Consider the following 18,156-nt stretch of genomic DNA (forward strand, 5'->3'; position numbering starts at 1 on the left):
ATGGTGTGATGAACCCAAGGTCCACCACCACAGACACAACTCGGAAAATGAGCAAAACCTGACACGCTGCAATGTGGCCTCTCACCGGAGTGGGAGGCAGCAGCTGCCGGTGCCACCAGCTGCTCCTCAGGCGCCCACGACATCGAGCAATGGATCAAAAGGTGGGTGCTGCACCTCCCACAACTCCCCCAGCTTACCTTACTACCAAGATGTTTTCAAAGTACGTGAAAAGAAAATGCATTCCCCTGTCCCCATATTGCATTACTGACTTGTAGTCCATTAAGTGATCTACTATGCCCAGTTTAATAAGAAACTTAATACAAGATGTTGTACAGCTACAATGAACTCCTCATTCCAACTATTTATACGTTATCGGTTCGTCATTCAGAGAGAACACGATTAACAACTATTCAATGCTTTTGTAAACTTCTGAGATGTATGACCATTCTTTCTCTTACAAAAGCTTGACTAACAGCTCACTTTTATCAGGTTATCCTGAAAGCTCTGCACAGAGTCCCTGCTTCATCATTATCTACTGCTCCAGAAATCTTTGTACTTTAATGTAATTCTAGCAAAATTATACTAATAGCTGTGCCACTTGCTCTCACAAGATCAGTTATCTTTGTCATGATTAAAATGCACACAAAATTGCTACCTTTCTACAGAATACAGTGAATAAAACTTCTGTTGTGGTGAAGTTAAGATTGACCGCTGCCATTAAGGACGATAAGCAGCAATCCTCTTTCAGAAGAAGCACCCTTGCATCAAGAAATACAATTCTCAAAAGAAAATAAGCTTTTCACCGAAGTAAAAAAGACTTCATAGCTGACTTGTGGTCCTGAAATCTTTCTGCTAACACATGGAACAAATTTGAAAAATCAGCATATCAGGTCTGCCTTGGATTCCACAAAAGCGCTTGATTGCAGAGGGGCATAAATTGTGTTTGGAAACTCAATGGAACACAAATACATTCAAGAATAGCATCAACTACACTCAGAAGCAAGAAAAATTGGTAACCAAATAATAAGACTGCACGCAAGAGCAAACAAGTACCAGGTTGCATGTAGCTAATCAAAAGTTAGTCCTAGTTTGATGGCCAAGATGTCACGGGGTGCTATAAAGCACAGCCTGGATCTTCCTTTCTCTCTGGCTACATGATGCTGATGCTTCTGTTATTGCCCCGTCATTTGTAAGCTCTGTTTTTAAAACAAACCAAAGCAAATTGTTTCTGTCCGTTCCCCGGGCTCTATGTGAGACTAGCAAAATAGCCTCCAAATTCAACTGAAAAGGTTTAGGACTTAATTTTTTTTTTTTTCTGATTGAAAATGAAGCAAACTCTTAGTGATGTCATTGAAGCATTCTGCAAGACAGATGACAGCATCCTGCTGGTATCAAATAGTAAGAACCAAACTCTATCAAATAGGACGTACCTGAAATAAATTAGACTCAAAGCTACATTTCAACCCCCAAGTCTTGCCCAGGATACAAAAAAGCAGACCTTTCTCTGTATGGATCCCACAACACATTTCCACTTTACAGTGAAGGACTGCATGGTAAGGGCAGATTCTACTAGATGTAGAGGGTCATGATCTTCAGAGAAGTCATTTATAATTTCTTATAGATGCTGTATCACAATCTGTCAGCAATAGCTGCCCAATCAACACCCAGGCTATCAGGAGGAGATTGAAATTTCTTAGAAATTAATTTGCAAAATTTAAATTCAAGGAAACAAACATTTTTGTATAGACACAGTAGCTTCAAGTAAAATAGTTCCTGTGGTTTGATGCAGACTTTCTACAGGGTCAGAAATTCAGAAGACCCAGTATCCCAGAAGTGTCTTCACCAGCGATCTGGGGGAACCCGCAGGGAAGTCCCTGCCAAATCACTAAGAAAGACTGGTGCCAGGAACCAGATCTGACCCAAAGATAGGCTTATTTCTGCTGCTAGAACTTGTTGGACAGATACAGCAAGGCTGTGTGCAAAACTGAAAATACGAGGGCCAACACCTGTCCCCACCTTTATGTATAACTTTAGAATAAGAGCATGCATTCTCTGCATAAACGTCATCACGTAAGTCCTTGTAAGAATAGCACCACTCCCAAGTTTTGAGGTTAATTAAGAATCTTGTAATGAATCCCGACACAACTAAAGACTCAAAGCACAAAATTTAGCCAGCCAAGCATTTCAGCAAGAAGACACTTGTCTTGAGGGAAATGACTGAACATGTGTAACAAGTAAAACAGATATAGAAACTGCTAGGACGTAGTTGTGAGAAGTAAAGCTAAATATAATGCAATTGAGAATTATGATGACAATCACACAACCACTCTGCAATTCCTGATCTGGTGCATCGTGATTGTAAGGAAACCAAGACACTTAAGCTTTCACACTCTAACTGCATCACTCCCTTCTGGTTTGTATTGTAAAGACTTTTCTTGTTTTATGGTATTTTTCGTCTTCCTCCTCCCCCCACTTAACATTCATTAAAGCACATTAAAATCCTTATTTCTCTGTTCACTCTAGAGATAAGACTTTCCATGCACCTGTTAGAAGGAATAACAAGTTATCATAACCATGTCAAGAGGATGCAGGGTGCTTTTGTCTCATTTGCATCAGTGAGGTCAAGCCAATACCATCAGTGGACCCATCCCATTTTAACATCCCAGCATATTAAGCGAGCACATAATCTCTAAAAATATGTCATGGAAAGTATAGCTTAATTCTCCAGCTTTCTACCCCTCCATGCTTAGTTGTTACAAACTTGATGACCCAAATTTATTCTATGGTGTCTTACAGAGTTAGGTCCACTGCCACGGATGTAACCATGGCTGGTAGCAGACTGTATCTGTAAATATAAAGCAAGTATTTCAGAGTTTGTGCAGCAGTTTTAAAGTTTGGTACTGTAAATAAACTAGTCCTCATTTAAAAAACTGAACAGGTTCAATCTGAGCTTTTGGATACATGAAAAGGTAGTTTACAGGTATTGAAGTTTCCTTCCATATGTCAGTTAAGGGTTTTGAGGCATCCTAACAGTTTAACCTCAACAATGGAAAAACAAATGGCAAAAGGTACAGATTAAAAATCAGCACTGCAAGTTTCTACAAGTGTTGTAAATTCTATTTATCAATTTAGACATTGACATTTTGTCTGAACAGATAAACAAAGTGCTGAATTGAATGGTATTTGCCTAGAGATCAAAATGCTGATTTTAGAATCAGTTTTAGACTCTTTATCTCCTATTCTTTAATACCATGTTTCTTGGCTTCAAAGGAGACCAATTATTTTAGCTGCCTATTGATATTATACATTTTACTGCAGAGAGCATCCATTTTATCTGCAACTAATCCAAGAGCAAGGAACCTCTCTCAATGGCTGCAGGGCACCTCCCAGGGAAGACAGCACTGGCATGGGGCAGCGGGACCTGTGTTTCTCGATATGCCTTATGAAATCCGGCAGGCCACTTATCCTTGGCTTCACTTTTATCTTTTTTTTTCCCCCCTATGCCTTGTTTATTCAGGCTATAAACACAAGGAAACAGGTACCAGTCTCACCATTAGTATTAGAAAGGCTAGTAAATCAGGTCTTCTCTTCACCTGGAGTCAGTGCAGTGCTGGGATACAATTAAAAATACAAAACAAAACACACCACTATTACATTTGTGAGAACTGTTCTTTCTTCCTTCACCCTTCCTATTCTCAGCTCCAATATTTACTGAAACAGGAAGATTCAAGGGAACCATTTAATCCATCTTTGCCATTTGATAAACTGAAAAACTATGTAATGTGGCATGCAGGTTGTATACACGTGTGCTAGTATACACATACAGTGAGAGATGCAAGTGACAAGAATAGCTAATAATGCAGTCAGGGACTAAACCTCTTCATTAATTTTGAAGGTAAATTATGGATGCTCATTAACAAGTTGAGAGAAAGTACAAGACAACAAGCCTTGACTCCAGCTCTTGCTGTTCTATTCCTGGATGAACACTGACAACACAAGCCCTTTGAACACCAAACAAGGGGATGGAGCTTTTCTTTTCTCTTCCCACTCATTTTGAGGACTCCCAATAGCACAGCAGGCTTAATTACCACACAACTCTCTACCAATCCTTACCTGTGGCGACTGAGGGGAAAAACAATCTCTCTTGTACATGTCTATCAGGAAAGATGTTCTGTCATTATCTTAGTGGTACTTGACCATACCGCCCAATGGTCCATGAAATTCTTCATTTGAAGAAATATAGGGGTATTTTGCTTTGCCACAGCACAGTATCAAGAAGCGACCATACAGCACGGATTGGCAGCTACACTAAATACTGCCTAGTTCTTCTGCTAAGCTGGACACTAAGTGAAAAGTTTTCTCCTTTTTCTACCCCTGCTGAGAGGTGGGGAAAAAAAAAGTGTGAGAGTCTAGTCCACATAATATCCAGGTGGGTCTTGTGACATGTAATGACCTGGAAGCCCAGTGGAGCGAGCTTTCAATTTTCCTCTGTGTGAAGAGTTTCAGTGTTACTGCAGAGGGGGATCTGGGGGTTCTGATCGAGGGCAAGCTGAACATGAGCCAACAGTGGCCCTGGCAAGCAAGAGCACAGCATTGCCAGCCGGGCAGGGAGGTGATTGTTCCGCTCTGCTCTGCTCTGGTGCAGCCTCACCCGGAGCACTGTGTGCAGGTCTGGGTGCCACAAGATAAAAACGGGTTATTAAGCTACTGGAGTGTGTCCAGAAGTGGGCTACAAAGTTGGTGAAGGGTTTGGAGGGGAAGCTGTATGAGTAGCAGCAAAAGTTACTGGGTTTGTTCGGCCTGGAGAAGAGGAGCCTAAGGGGAGACCTTAGTGCGGTTACAGCTTCATCACAAGGGGAGGAAGAAGGGCAGGCGCTGAACTCTTCTCTTTAGTGACCAATGACAGAACCCGAGGGAATGGCAGGAAGATGTGCCAGGGAAGGTTTAGGTTGGACATGAGGAAAAGGTTCTTCACCCAGAGGGTGGTGGAGCACTGGAACAGGCTCCCCAGGGAGGTGTCACGGCCCCAAGCCTGACAGTGTTCAAGAAGAGACACACAACACCCTCAGACACATGGTGGGAACTGTGGGGTTGTCACATGCAGGGACAGGAGTTGGACTCGATCCTTGCGGGTCCCTTCCAACACATTCTGTGATTCTACTTTAACATTAAAACACACCAGGCACTATTTAGTGTACATAGTTAATCCTAAAAGATACACTTTGCAGCACTGCAGTGGGTCCTAAATCCATTGCATTTCTTTAAGGCTCCTGATCAATTCTCTAGGTTCATGTGATTAATTAATTCAAATATATGAACCCCCCCCTTCCTCAAATATTCAAAAGAGATGGTGTTCATCAAAATAACCATGTAAACCAAGTAGTTTCTAAATGCAGTTGTATCTGACATCTTGTATTCCAGGAAAGCGGCAGCACACTTGGCAAAAATCAGAAGACCTCTCACTTTCAAAACACATCACTCCCTCAGGCTGAGTCATACAGATCTCCAGCTCTAAAAAGAGGAAAAATCTAAAAATCCTCTTCTATTATAAAACTGCATGAGAAAGCTTAATTTGTAGCTTTTGAGGAAGTTGGAGCACTGATCACAAGCTTCTGCATAATTATAGTTACAGCATGGCTACAGAGTCACAACAGCACATGCATGTGAGAAGTATTAAAAAGCAAAATTATGGCAGGAAGTGCTGGAATAGCTCTGAATGTCACCAGTGAGAGAAAGGCAGAGCAAGCCAGAGTTTCCCTTGCCCCAGGGATATAACTAAAGAATTCTTTCAGAACTTGGACCAGCGAGGTGTTTGGTCTGCTCAGCTGAGGTTAAACTGGGTTGCCACTGGGAGAACTCAAAACAACGTTCTCCAAGAAAATTTGCAAAATACTCTAAGAGAATTGCTGAAGCAACATGTTTCTTAAAGTTACTTCTGATTCATCTCAGCACTGACTTTGTTTTTTGGGTGTTTTGAAACCAAATATTTTGGTTTGCTAATGTCAAACTATAAACTTTCATAACAGGGGACACTATTTCAGGACCTGCACTATGAACTGTTTACTACTTCTGCTCTGGAAAGGCAAGCACATTATCACTGGTTACATGGCTCCTTTCCCATAAGCAGGGCATTTCTCATCAGAAAAAAAAGGTAGAAATTGGCAATGCAGAAAATATCCAAACTTTATTAACAAGTAATGAACCTCATTTTTGCATTCACTTCAAATTATCTTTAACTCCTAAAATGTATCATGGAAGTAACCCCGAAAAACACCATTGGCTAAATATAATAAATAAAATTTGTTTTGTTTGTGCAATGATAACACTGTTACTGGAATTTAGAAATCAGTAACACTATGTTAGTTCAGCATTGACAAATGAAAATGGTCTGTCTTTGTTCATACTTAGTTCCTTCTGATAGGAAAAATAAACAATATATTAATTATTTAAAAGAAACACATTCAATTTTTTTAAAAGGAATCAGACTCAGCTTTTGCAGGCCAAAACCTGATCTACTTTTTTTTTTCCTCTTTAAAGGAATTATAAACTAATAGCTAGAAATTATAAAAACAGTATAAACATACAGCTAGCAAAATGAATGCAATACAACTTTCCTAAGTACTTTACTACTTCCATAACAGAAATCTATGAGAAAGTCTGAAGAACTTTAATAACAGTGGAATTATTGCTGTAATTTCTGTTACAGAAGCTAGCACCAGCTACCTTTATGTAGCACAGCTGCCGCGCTGTTAAAAAACTTCTAGAAGAAAGGAGACTGACAAAACTAAAATGTTCTTAAAACGCAGCAAGGCAGTGAACAATATAATGGTATTTTTAGTGTTTTCTGTCCCACTCCACAAGGCGTTCTGGAAGGGGTGAGGCACCAGCCAGAGACCACATGCACCCCAGCATCCTGCTCGTGCCTCCATAATGGGGCCAGATGCTCATCACCACCAAACCCCCGCAAGGAAGAACAGCCGTCCTCCTCTGCATCGGCAGCGCCCGGGGAGCCTGCCAGGAGCAGGCGGCCGTGTCCAGGTCACCCTGGGGAAGGGGGGAGATAAGGGTCCACACAGCCCCTGGTCAATGAGAGGCATTGCCAGAGGGGTTGTTCAGAGGTCAGGTTGTACAGAGGCAGAAGACTGGGACCTTGTTGAAGGTAAGAAAAGGTGAAAAGGTCATCTGCCTTGAAAGAGACTTCCCAGCTCCTGGTTTTAAAAGCACTTCTCAAGCCGGTTCACAAAAGCTGTGTTTGCTGATCTGCAGCTGGGGTGCTGCCCAGGCGGCCCAGGAGGGGTGCAGGCACCTGCCACCCCATCATTTGCTGCTAGGTACCTAAGTCACATTTACTACCGCCTCTTGCTTACTCAGCATCCTTCTCCCTGTGCTTCCTACTCATCTCGTTCCTCCACTTTCCCCATCTTGAGCACTCCTTGCTCTCCGGTTTCAGATCCTGTTTCTGCATCTGTGCCTCCCATGCTTCAGCCACTAACTTGTCCATACCTCCTCCTTCTATCTTGTCCCACCTACCCAAGGGCTTTTCTCACATCTGCTCTCACTCCTTTGAGCCAAGTTTCTCATATACAACCTCTTCTACTCCTCAACAAGAAAGAGGCAGAAGGAAATGGGAGGACAAGCTGAGGACACCACAACAGCAAGGAGACACACAGGTGAGGCAGGAGATAGAGGAGGCAGTCAGATTAGGAAGAATTTGGGTCAAGAGAAGGTTATGAGGGGTAGTAAAAATTCATGAGCACACAACAGTGGTGGTATCAGCGCACAGCTGCTCTAGTATTATACTCTCTGCAGTCAACTTCTAAAAGCTACTGTTGACAAAATATCTTCCTAGCTGGAGCTGTGTCCTGACCCAATTCTGGGATGCTTAAGTGCTTTGACTCTGTGTTAACAGCTGCATAATAAAAGGGATCTTATTTTACACTGGTGAATGATTTCCCTATTCATCAACTCATCAACATCAAGGTATAGCAAGTTACATACCCCACGCTTACTGTGCCTGTATGCTCAGTGCACCAAAACCTCAAGATAACATTATCCTCAGATAATGCAGCCATTACTATTCTCACATGAGCTACACAAACATGTTAGGGTTTTACTTTCCATAATGAAAAAGTTATTTTAAACCCAGCATGCAGTTTCCTGACATTGTTCAGTACCTGGTACTTCAAAAAACTGTCCTAGCACCACTGCTGCAGCTGCAAACAGGTGTGCAAAGAGAACAGAGAGCATGGGAGTTGTGTAAAGGGTAGTAGTACACAGAGCAATGTCTGTGGAAACATGGTACAAAGCAGAGATGGGGGTGATACCATCTAACAAAAAGAGCTAGCTCCATAAGAGGACATCTGTCTGCAGCCATGATTGATGCTTTCAACTCAGCCTGGTCCACCAGGAGGTATGGGAAGCACTACTAACAATGAAGTTAGTATCACTATGATGAATCATAGTGGCATCAAGTTAATACAACTCATCAGATCCTAATACAACTCATCAGATCTTAATTAAACCACTCCATGTTGCTAATCACTCTGTGTATCTCTAGTGGTCTTTTGCAGCATGCCTGACTCCAGCGAGGGTGGGCCAATCAGTTCTCTAATGAGATGTTCCTTCTGCAAGCACTTACACAAATGCTCTGTGGACTTCCATGGAGGCACAGTATACAAAAATAAGCAACAAAAGCTAAGTTTGGTTCAGTCTTCCTTTTTCTTTTCTTCTTCGGTAAAGAGGAAAAAGAATGTCTGTACACTCATCAGCAGCTCATCAAAAAAACTTTGTAAAATCAAGCTGATCAAATGTCTGCTCTATTGGGATTTACGTATATTCAGCCCTCTAATTGCTTCTTTCATCTTTCCACATGAAAAACAACACTTCATCTCATTCCTTCCAAGATTTGTTAGCTTAGGAAAATTAATCCCTTTCACGGAATTTGATAGGTGTGGATCAGTATCACTTATAAGACAATGAAATACACATCATCCATAGCATGCAATAGATGTTCAGAGGATGAGAGGACAGAACAGGGTAGACCAGATATTTTCCCTCAAAACTTCCTTTGCATTCAGTTGAAGTGCATCACTTGCCTTTTCAGCAAACATATACAGCTTTCACTTCATGTGAGTCAAGGCATTCCCTCCCTGCCTCCCTTTATTTTTTTTTAAACTGAAACACTAAGTTAACATTCAGCTTTAATTAATTCCAAGAGACATTTCTGCTGCTCTTGTTGGAGTTAACAAGACCTTCACCACTAACATAAATGCTACTGAGTAGAATCAGTTGTTTATGATGAAACTATTCTCTGTAATCCCACCATACTGCAGTCGAGTACCAGAAACATCATACTTTCCTTTCTCACTGGCTCCTTGCCATTCTACCCACAGCTTCATATCTCTAAGCTTGCCCATGGGTATTTCTTTCCTGTAGGCTCTACTAACCTACCAAAACTACAATGCCTGTATAAACCTTTTCCATTGTTGAAGTGTGTAAATCCTTTTAGCTTGATCTCACTAATATATTAAAGTCTCACAGCCTTACGGAGAGTCTTATCCTAGGCATCTGTAGCTGAGACTCACACCTGAACTTGACCTGTGAATTATCAAATTGGTCATTTTGAAATATCGGCCACATATTTTGCAGTCATGCATCTGAGATAAGAAAAGTCTGTTTCTGAGATCATGACAAAAAGGAGCTGAAAATGTGTTTCTTTGCCACAAGGTGAAAACTCTCAGACTTCAAAGGTTCATGATTCATCTGTTTTTGTCCTTCTGTTAACCAAAACTCCATGTTTACAATTGTTTGGGACATGACTGAATTGTGAATACTTTCACTAAAACCTGCACGTTCTTGCGAGTGCCACCACAGAAAGTACTTTACACTGTCCATCTATTAATATACCAACAGTGATACCTATCAGCAACTAGAGCTGCTGTAATTTTGTTTAGTTATTAGTAACGTGCTCCAATTTATATTTACTACCACGTTGCCTGAAAGCCTGAATGACAGACATGGACCCTGAGACACCAAGCAAAATGGAAACACTTAAAAGGAAGAAAGTCCTCCCCATCTGCTGGCTTCACTTGACCATTCATATTTCCACAGATGTCTGGAACAAGCAACTGCTTCCCCTTTGCTCTCTGTACTCACCTTCATATCTCTCAAAACCAAAGACATTTCATAAACAATTCCTAGATGAAAATCTAGGGGGAGCACAAGCTCACTTGAAGTTTTCTCCGTTCTGTCCCAGGGACCTGAGATGTGAGTTGGAGGAGTCCAAAGGTCGCTTGAAAGCAAAATGAGTGTTTCCAAGCATGCAGCACAAAGTGACAATCTGCAGCCTTCAAACATGAAAGCTGCTATGCAGAATTCTCTTTATCCATCACATGTAGTTTATTTTGTATAGAGAATCATTATTAAGACATTTTTATATTAGTAGGGCTTGATTTAGTACTTATATTCAACATTCATGACTATTTTGTCAGACTGTATTTAAGGGATTTAACCTCCAAATTCCCAGGTGGAAGAGATAAGAACCATCAAATGTCCCAGAGAAGAAAACTGAGAAGCATGAAATCAAGAGTTTGATATTCAGGAAAGGAGTAACTATTCATACAAGTAAAAACTTTAATGGTTTCAATAGACAAGCCAATCTCCATTAAGAAAACAGAATCTGATTATTGAAGTTCTCTCTCTACTTCACAGTTTAATCACTAGACTAACAAAGCTATGTAAACTTAATTTCACCAAAATAAAGTTACTAAGAATGTATTCACAACCTGTGTTAAGCACATATTATTTTACAAAAAAGGGCCAAGAAACAGATTACATTTCACTATTACAAGTAACATTTCTTCAAACTCAATATAGAACTGTGTTCACTGTATTCGAAAAATTACTGAAAAATATCACCATTCTATTAAATTTGTTTAATGTAATTTAACATAAAGTATTTCATTCTTCATTGCCTCTTCTTGCTTATATGGGAACACAATTAAGACTGACACCATATATTTATACTGCTTCTAGGTCTCACCTCATAACTATGAACTTAAGTAAAAAACAGCAAACCAAATCCATAGAAGTATGTAAGCTTTCAATTTCCAGTTATATATAAGCATCCTAACACTTCTGTATGCTTATATTTACAGTTCCCAGGAAATGAAACACTCAAGGCACAAAACATCCATAAACACTCAAGCATCATGTGACAAATTGTAGCTAATTTTAATCATGTAAACAACAAGGGTCCATCCAACGGCACACTGAAGTAATTTCCCATTTAATTTCAATCTTATTGAATCTCTAAAGGTAATTATCATTTTAACAAGGCCTCTCTAATCCTATTGCTACAGAAAATGCAACAGGTAAGACACATGTAGCCCCACGGCACACTCCATCTTTTGAGCTTTCTTCACTGAGAAACCAATCAAGACAAAAACTGTAATTCTACGTATGGAGAAGGATTTCAAACATACTTCAGAACGGCACACACTCAAAAATAATGCAGGCAAACAGAATTCCTGAATTTCAACATGCATCCACCCCACACCAGGGATGGCAAAGGTTACGGATGCCACCGCTGTCACTGGTACAGCACCCAGCCGAGCAGCAAGGGAAGCTCCCCAGCTCCTGAGGAAAAGCAGGCAGGCACAAGTCTCCATCCAGCCTGGGGAAGCAGGGAGGGGAGAACAGGAACAGGGCTCATCCCCCAAAAAAGAATTTCCAGATATGTGAGCCTTGCTAAGCATCTGAAAATGAATGTTTTTGAGAACGACAAGAGCTTGGCAAATAATACAAATTAGCTTTCAGTTTACACACCTTACAGCACACCAGCTAAACCCAGGCTTCCTCCAGTGCCTCAAAGACCCTTTCAAATAACATGTTAACATTCTTAAAAAGAAAATGCCTATTCCTACTGAGTCTGTTCAGACCTTCAAGTAGGATTATGTTTTTTTTTTTTTGCAAATACAGCCTTGTGAAGACCATCACTACGCTCCTGATGAAAATTCACCCTCAATTTCATAAAATCCAGGAAATGCCTGTGGATCCCAGGAACGTGGGCTTAGCCAGCCCAAACTGTTTGTCACACTGCTCCTGACACCAGCACCGTTCTGGGTGACTGAAGTCCTTGGGGGAGACGTCCAGTTTCCTGCAGCATCTCCCGCAGAAAATTCCCCAGTGACACCATCTACACACCTTTCCCAGCCCATGTGTTCCTCCCCTTCTCCACCTGCATTACCTGTGTCAACTGCAAACACACCTCCACAAAAAATCCAGGAGACACGCTTGGCAGGCCAGGTGGGAAAAGGTCACATATGACAAGAAACCCTTAGAGGTTAGAAAACAAAAACCGTGTAACTCCTCCATCCTGGATACCTTCTATACAGAGCTAAAAAACAGATAATCTAGAGCTTATTTAGCTTACTTACTAAAAATAAACACTGCTGTCCTGTCTTCTCTGAGGACCCTCCACTCTTCTGAGCAGCTGTGATGGAGCTGAATCATGCAGCCCCAAAAATGCTTCTTCTAAGTAGGATTATTAAGCAATGCCTATTGCTTAATATTCAATCTTTTAATTTCTAATTAGTTAAGATGTAAAACAAAAAGGTGACTAAACCCTTATAAGCAGTAATGAAATAAGAAACAGGAACACGAATAACATAACAGAAATTTGGTATGGAAACAGATTTATGTTTCAAACTATATGCTACAATGAACAACTAAAAATCAAAAAGATAAATACTTTTGGACCTCATCTGGAGCATCGTAACACGAAACCAGACTTAACTGAGGGCAGGCAGCTATGTATGAGTTAGATATACCTCTGACTGTGAAGTATAGGGCTATGTAAAAGCAGAATCTCCTCTCAAATTCTGACATGCATCATCTCCACTGTCATACTTCTGATACATGCCAGGTTTTACATGTTGACACTTCACAAATACATTTTTATTCTGACAGTTCCTTTACTAGCTAACTCCAATGACAGATGATTGAAGCCAGAGAGCAAATGGTATCGTTTCTCCATATTTTTGGTACAGAGAGAAAACTTGGTGTAACAACAAGCATTCGTACCCCTAAGCAAGTTAGATACTGTCCTTGCAAGGTCACACTCAACCAATTTTTCAGCATCAAAGCAGCAGAGTCACGCTGCTCCCAGAACATCTGTACTTCAAAGAGCAGACACCTCCCTGCAAGGTGCCACCAGCCGAAACGTGCCCCACGGGACAGGTGGGTGGCAGCAGCTCTCCTCTTCGCTCCATGAGAGACCAAATGGCAGGGCTCCACCGCCACCTCCCAAGCGAACAGCACAGCATCCCCTGTGCTAATCATCCAGACCCAGGAAACAGCATGAAACACAACAGGGCCCACACAAAATCTGCACGGTGCAAAGAACATGCTCCAGGGCCCTTACGTACTCCTCACACATAAAGACAGAGAGTTGAGATGCTCTATTTAGGCTATCAACCAAAATTCTTTCAACAAGGAAAGCAACAAAGCAAGTGCAAAGGGGTAGTTTGTATCAGTATCTCCAACGAACATGGAAATTAAAAAACAAAAACATGAGAAAATCCAGAAACTATATGACTAATCACATTAAAGAATAAGAAGACACTAATGTTTCTTCTCCTATGAGTTACTTCAAATCTTTTCCAGTATTTCTTTTTGCATCTCTCAGAATCAACTTTGTAGAAAATGAAGAAATAAAAATACAGACTTGGTTCTACAAGCACAGATGCAAGTTGAGCTTTATTTCCTTCAGACCATGAGCAGAGCCATTATCTTCGCTGTATAAAACAGAATAACTTACTTTAATTTTAAGATAATTAACACCACTATTATACAGCAGTCTAGACAGCCATTGTCAACTTAAGTCTAAATTGCTTGAGAGGAGACTGGCTGTACAGCCACCACGGACTCATTTGAAGAACCTATTTTCAGCCCAATAGGTTTTATTCCCCCAATGCCTCTTCAGTTTTAGGAAAAGCAAGTCCAATTTCTAGACCCAGGCCTTCTCAGCCGCCCGCTTTCGCTTCCTCTCCTCCCCTCCCCACAAATGAGCTATTAATTCCTTAATAAATGGAACACGTAGCACTTAACATCAGGAGCCACAAGAATACACAAGCTTCTATCTCCTGTTTAGGGGCCTGTTTAAACAGGAATTAAGAGACTAAACGCTTCTGTGGATTTAGGCCCAAAAGCTCAAATCTGCAAACACAGGTACTTGACCTCGTGGAGCCATCACCGAGCAGACCACAGCAGCCAAACTGCACAGGCCCTGGAGAAGTTCTCCAGAGACAGGCACCAATTTCAGAACTTTGCCACAGAGACACAACGGCCCGGAACGCAAATTAGGAAACTCTCCCTTGTGTTCATCTTCTGAAACCCTGAAGTGCAACTTCTGGTTAGTGTTCTCTATATTTGCACCTCCCTAACACAACTATAAGCAAACCTCCGACTTTGTGTCCAAGTCCACTTTTAAAAATGAAGTATTTCCTTCAAGATGCAGTGGCTGCCCTGAGCACCGATGTTACTCAATCCAAACATCAACAAGGATGTTTGTTTCACTGCAGATTACCAGGAAACACGACCACGTCCAGGTCAAACACCCGCATGGCAATGCCAGGCTGGAGCCTATCTCCAGACCCACCCCGGCTGCCACATCAGATGCCATAATTCCTCTTAGCTTTAGGAACAGCCTAAGTACCTTCCTCGAGAATGGCCTTTGATGTGCCTTTGTTTGAGCACTGTACCGAAAATAGCACTCGTGATGTCTTTAAAGTATTAGTCACCCCCATTTAAGGCCGAGGCCGCCAGCTCCGAGCGCAATGGGCAGCCCCGGGCCGGCCAGGCCGCCCCTCACCGGGACACGGACACGGTGTCCCCGCCTGGCCCGGGGGGAGCCGCAGGACGGGGCGGAGAGTCCCGACCCCCGGCCCCGCCGCCCCCGGCCCCGCTCACCCTTCTTGTCCATGAGCCACATGAAGAAGAAGCAGGGCGCGAAGCCGATGGGCCCCCAGAAGACGAGCAGGGCGATGTCCCAGCCGCTGAAGCCGAAGGCCAGGCGGGCCGAGTTCTGGATGGGGCCCCATGTGTTCCACAGCAGGCCCTGCGCGAAGCCCAGCAGCGAGAAGAGCAGCAGCACCAGCCACCGCCGCCCGTACACGCGGCCCGCCAAGGGCGGCAGCCGCCGCACCGGCACCGGCACCGCCGCCGGTACAGCCGGGCCCCCCGCCGGCCCCCGCGGCTGCGGCCGCCGCCGTTGCTGCTGCTGCTGTGGCGGCGGCGGCAGGAGGGGCTGCCGCTCCTCCGCGCTGCTCCAGCCCAAGCCCATCTGCGGGGGCGCTGACGGGGGCCCGCCGGGCGGAGGACCCGGGAAGGGACACCCAGGCTCCAAGCCCCGAGCGCGGCGGCGCTGCCCCGGCCCGGCACAGCCGCATGCGCGGTCGGGGAGGGCCGGCGGCCACCTCCTTCCTCCGCCGGCGAGGGGAGGAGGGAAGCGGCGCCGGGGAGGAGAGCCGGGCCCGCCGCCCGCGGCGAGGGAGCCGAGCCGGCGGACAGCCGCAGCCCCGCGACTTGTCGGGGCGGGGGAGCCCCTGGGTCGTCACCCTGCGGAGACAGGGGGCTCGGGCTCTGGGGCAGGAGCGGGGCGGCCCGTGGGAGCCGCTGCTGGGAGCGAAGGGCCGCTCGTGTGTCACCGTAGGGGTCGAGCGAGACCCGACCCGAGGGCCGCTGTCAGCTCCGGCCGTCACGCTGCCACCGCGGCTCCGCCCCGCGCTGCTGGGCCGGGTTCGCTCCGGGGTCGGGCTCTCCCTTCCGCTAGCGAGGGCGGTGCCGAGGGGAGCCCGCCGGAGCCGTCCCGGAGGGAGAGCCGGAGCAGCATGGCTGGGGCGGAGAGCCGCCGTCCTGCCGCGCCGGGTAGGTGCCCTGAGCCCCTCCACGGACGGCGCCGCCCCGGCCAGGGCCCGCCGCGCTGCGGCCTGGTGCGGCCCGGCGAGCGGCGAGGCTGGGGCCGGGCAGGGTGGCTTGTTTCTGGGCCGCGGGAGGGGAAAGCAGGGGAGTGAACGGGGACTCCATGGCTCTTCTTCAGCTCCTCCTCCGAAACGTCCCTTTCTGGCGTGGGCCCGTGTCAGAGGGCAGAGCGGGGTTGGCCCTTCAGTGGGTGCGGGGCCCTCACGCAGGGACACCCCGCAGCAGAGCTGCCCCGGGGCGTCTGCCCTTTTAAAGTGACAAATTGTTTCGTGCTGAGCTGGATACAAATGAGCCGTGCTCCAAATTAGAGGGAAAGATAGTAGGATACAGTTACAGCCTGCACTGAAATAATTTTTAAAATAATTTGGATGAATATACCATCATGTGGGCTACACTAAGCTCATTAGAAATTATTATCATTTAAATAGATGGAAGTATCCATTCCATTAGGTTGTGTATTTATCTATATATCTACCATCTGCAGTTGCCATAAAATTAATGGTTTGTACACTGCACAATGCTGCATCTTCCTGGGGAAAAAAAAAAGATAATCGGTATATCAGTTTGGCTTGCTTAGGGATTCTGTCATAAAGACCGGAAATTGGCTTGATAAATGCCTGTGCGCTTACCTGGGGAGAGCTGACCGGTAGGATCCTTGCGGGCTGGTTTTAAATCCAGTGCCCATGGCCTAACTGTTGACGTCTGGGCAGCGCACCACTGAATTTCACACGTGGTGCCCATCCCAGGGTTTGGCAGCTAAAATCACACACTTCCATGAATTTTCTCCCAAAACATACAGCTATTGCGTTTTGTTTAGCCCACACGGCACTGTTTGCTAGACTAAGGTTCAAATTAGAAGTTACGCTGAATGTGCAAAAAGGAAGCCTTTACGAGCTGAAAGTGGCACAACAATTATCAAAAAGGAAATGAGATTTTGTCTAGAAAAGCTCAGAAAATTCTCCAGGAAAAATCAGACTCATGCACAATTAAATAATGGAGTGACATACAGATAGTAACAAACTAAAATTTGAACTTGCTATGTACAACTGTAGTGACAAAAGTATAGTAAAAATATTGGACAAGATTCATATTTGGCCTCAACCAAAGCATATTGCAGTAGTGCTTTGAGGATCCAAGTAAGATTAATTCCCTGTTTTACTAGGTCTTTTTCATACATTACCACCTCAGCATAATTTAGCCCATGCCAAAATGTTATTTCAATTTAAAATGGTTATGGTACTACTGTAATTTAATTGATTTGGTGGCATTGTGCCAAAGACAAAGTGCTGTCATTTGCAGAAGTAAACAAAGTGAAAAAATATTTGTTCGAACATTTTTCAATTAAGTGTAGTAATTGTGAGGGTTTCTTGGTTGTTCTAGTGGCAGGAAACCCATCCAGAAATAAAGCAAGTGGGGCTTTGTCGTGTTCTTTAACTGTAAAACTTGCCTCTTGCCTCTTACTACCTGCGTAGTAAAATTAAAACTTGAATATAAGCAGGATGACTCCATGAAAGCTTATCCAAACCACCTCATCTTATGACGGGTTTGAAGATATTTTGACTCTTGCATGGATCAGCAAGAAAGAAAGTTCTGAGAAACGGCAATAAAAAGAGCTGTCAAAATAAGCTCAGAAAATTTAGGTGTATTTACTGTTGACTTAATAATGATTAAAATAATTTATTTTAATTGCTTGATTTGAAATCGCTCCATATTTTCATAGCTTCACAACCCATATGCGCATCTTTCAGTCATGGTCTGACCTTTTCTATTCCAGCTATTTAATTAACACGGTGTAATATTCTGTGTGAATTATTCTTGTTTGCAGGATATGGTACCATTTAAATTTGTTAATGTAAAGGAGCAGTGCATTGTTGATAAACTGTTGGAAACCAAATTAGCTTTATCTTGCAGCTAGCTGATTGCATTATTTCACTCATGGGTATAATACTTCCCTAAATATGCTAATTTCACTCTTTTCTCTGTGTGGTGACATTTTTACTGTTCTCATTACTGACATTTGTAAAATTTGGGTGGGGAAACCTTTTCTTGCTTTAACCTCATTATAATGTAGCTAAAGAGATTTGAATATTATCAGATGAAGTGCACACATATTCAGGCAAGTGGAAAGGTTATTTTGTCTCCTAGCCCAGAACTCCCATGCCTATTGCAGGACTT

At 43.5% G+C, this 18,156-nt stretch overlaps 1 protein-coding gene across 1 annotated transcript in view; it reads right to left on the reverse strand.

The window, feature by feature from the left end:
- The window catches only part of SLC49A4 (solute carrier family 49 member 4), a 63,508-nt gene extending 47,986 nt beyond the window's left edge, over window positions 1-15,522 (reverse strand). The window contains exon 1 of the mRNA XM_065070529.1: window positions 14,971-15,522. Coding sequence (XP_064926601.1) covers window positions 14,971-15,343 — 373 coding nt within the window. The 5' untranslated portion in view covers window positions 15,344-15,522. The remainder of the gene's footprint in view (window positions 1-14,970) is intronic.
- Window positions 15,523-18,156: the final 2,634 nt, after the last annotated feature.

This window comes from Columba livia, chromosome 7 (assembly GCF_036013475.1).
Source record: "Columba livia isolate bColLiv1 breed racing homer chromosome 7, bColLiv1.pat.W.v2, whole genome shotgun sequence".
Lineage (NCBI taxonomy): Eukaryota > Metazoa > Chordata > Aves > Columbiformes > Columbidae > Columba > Columba livia.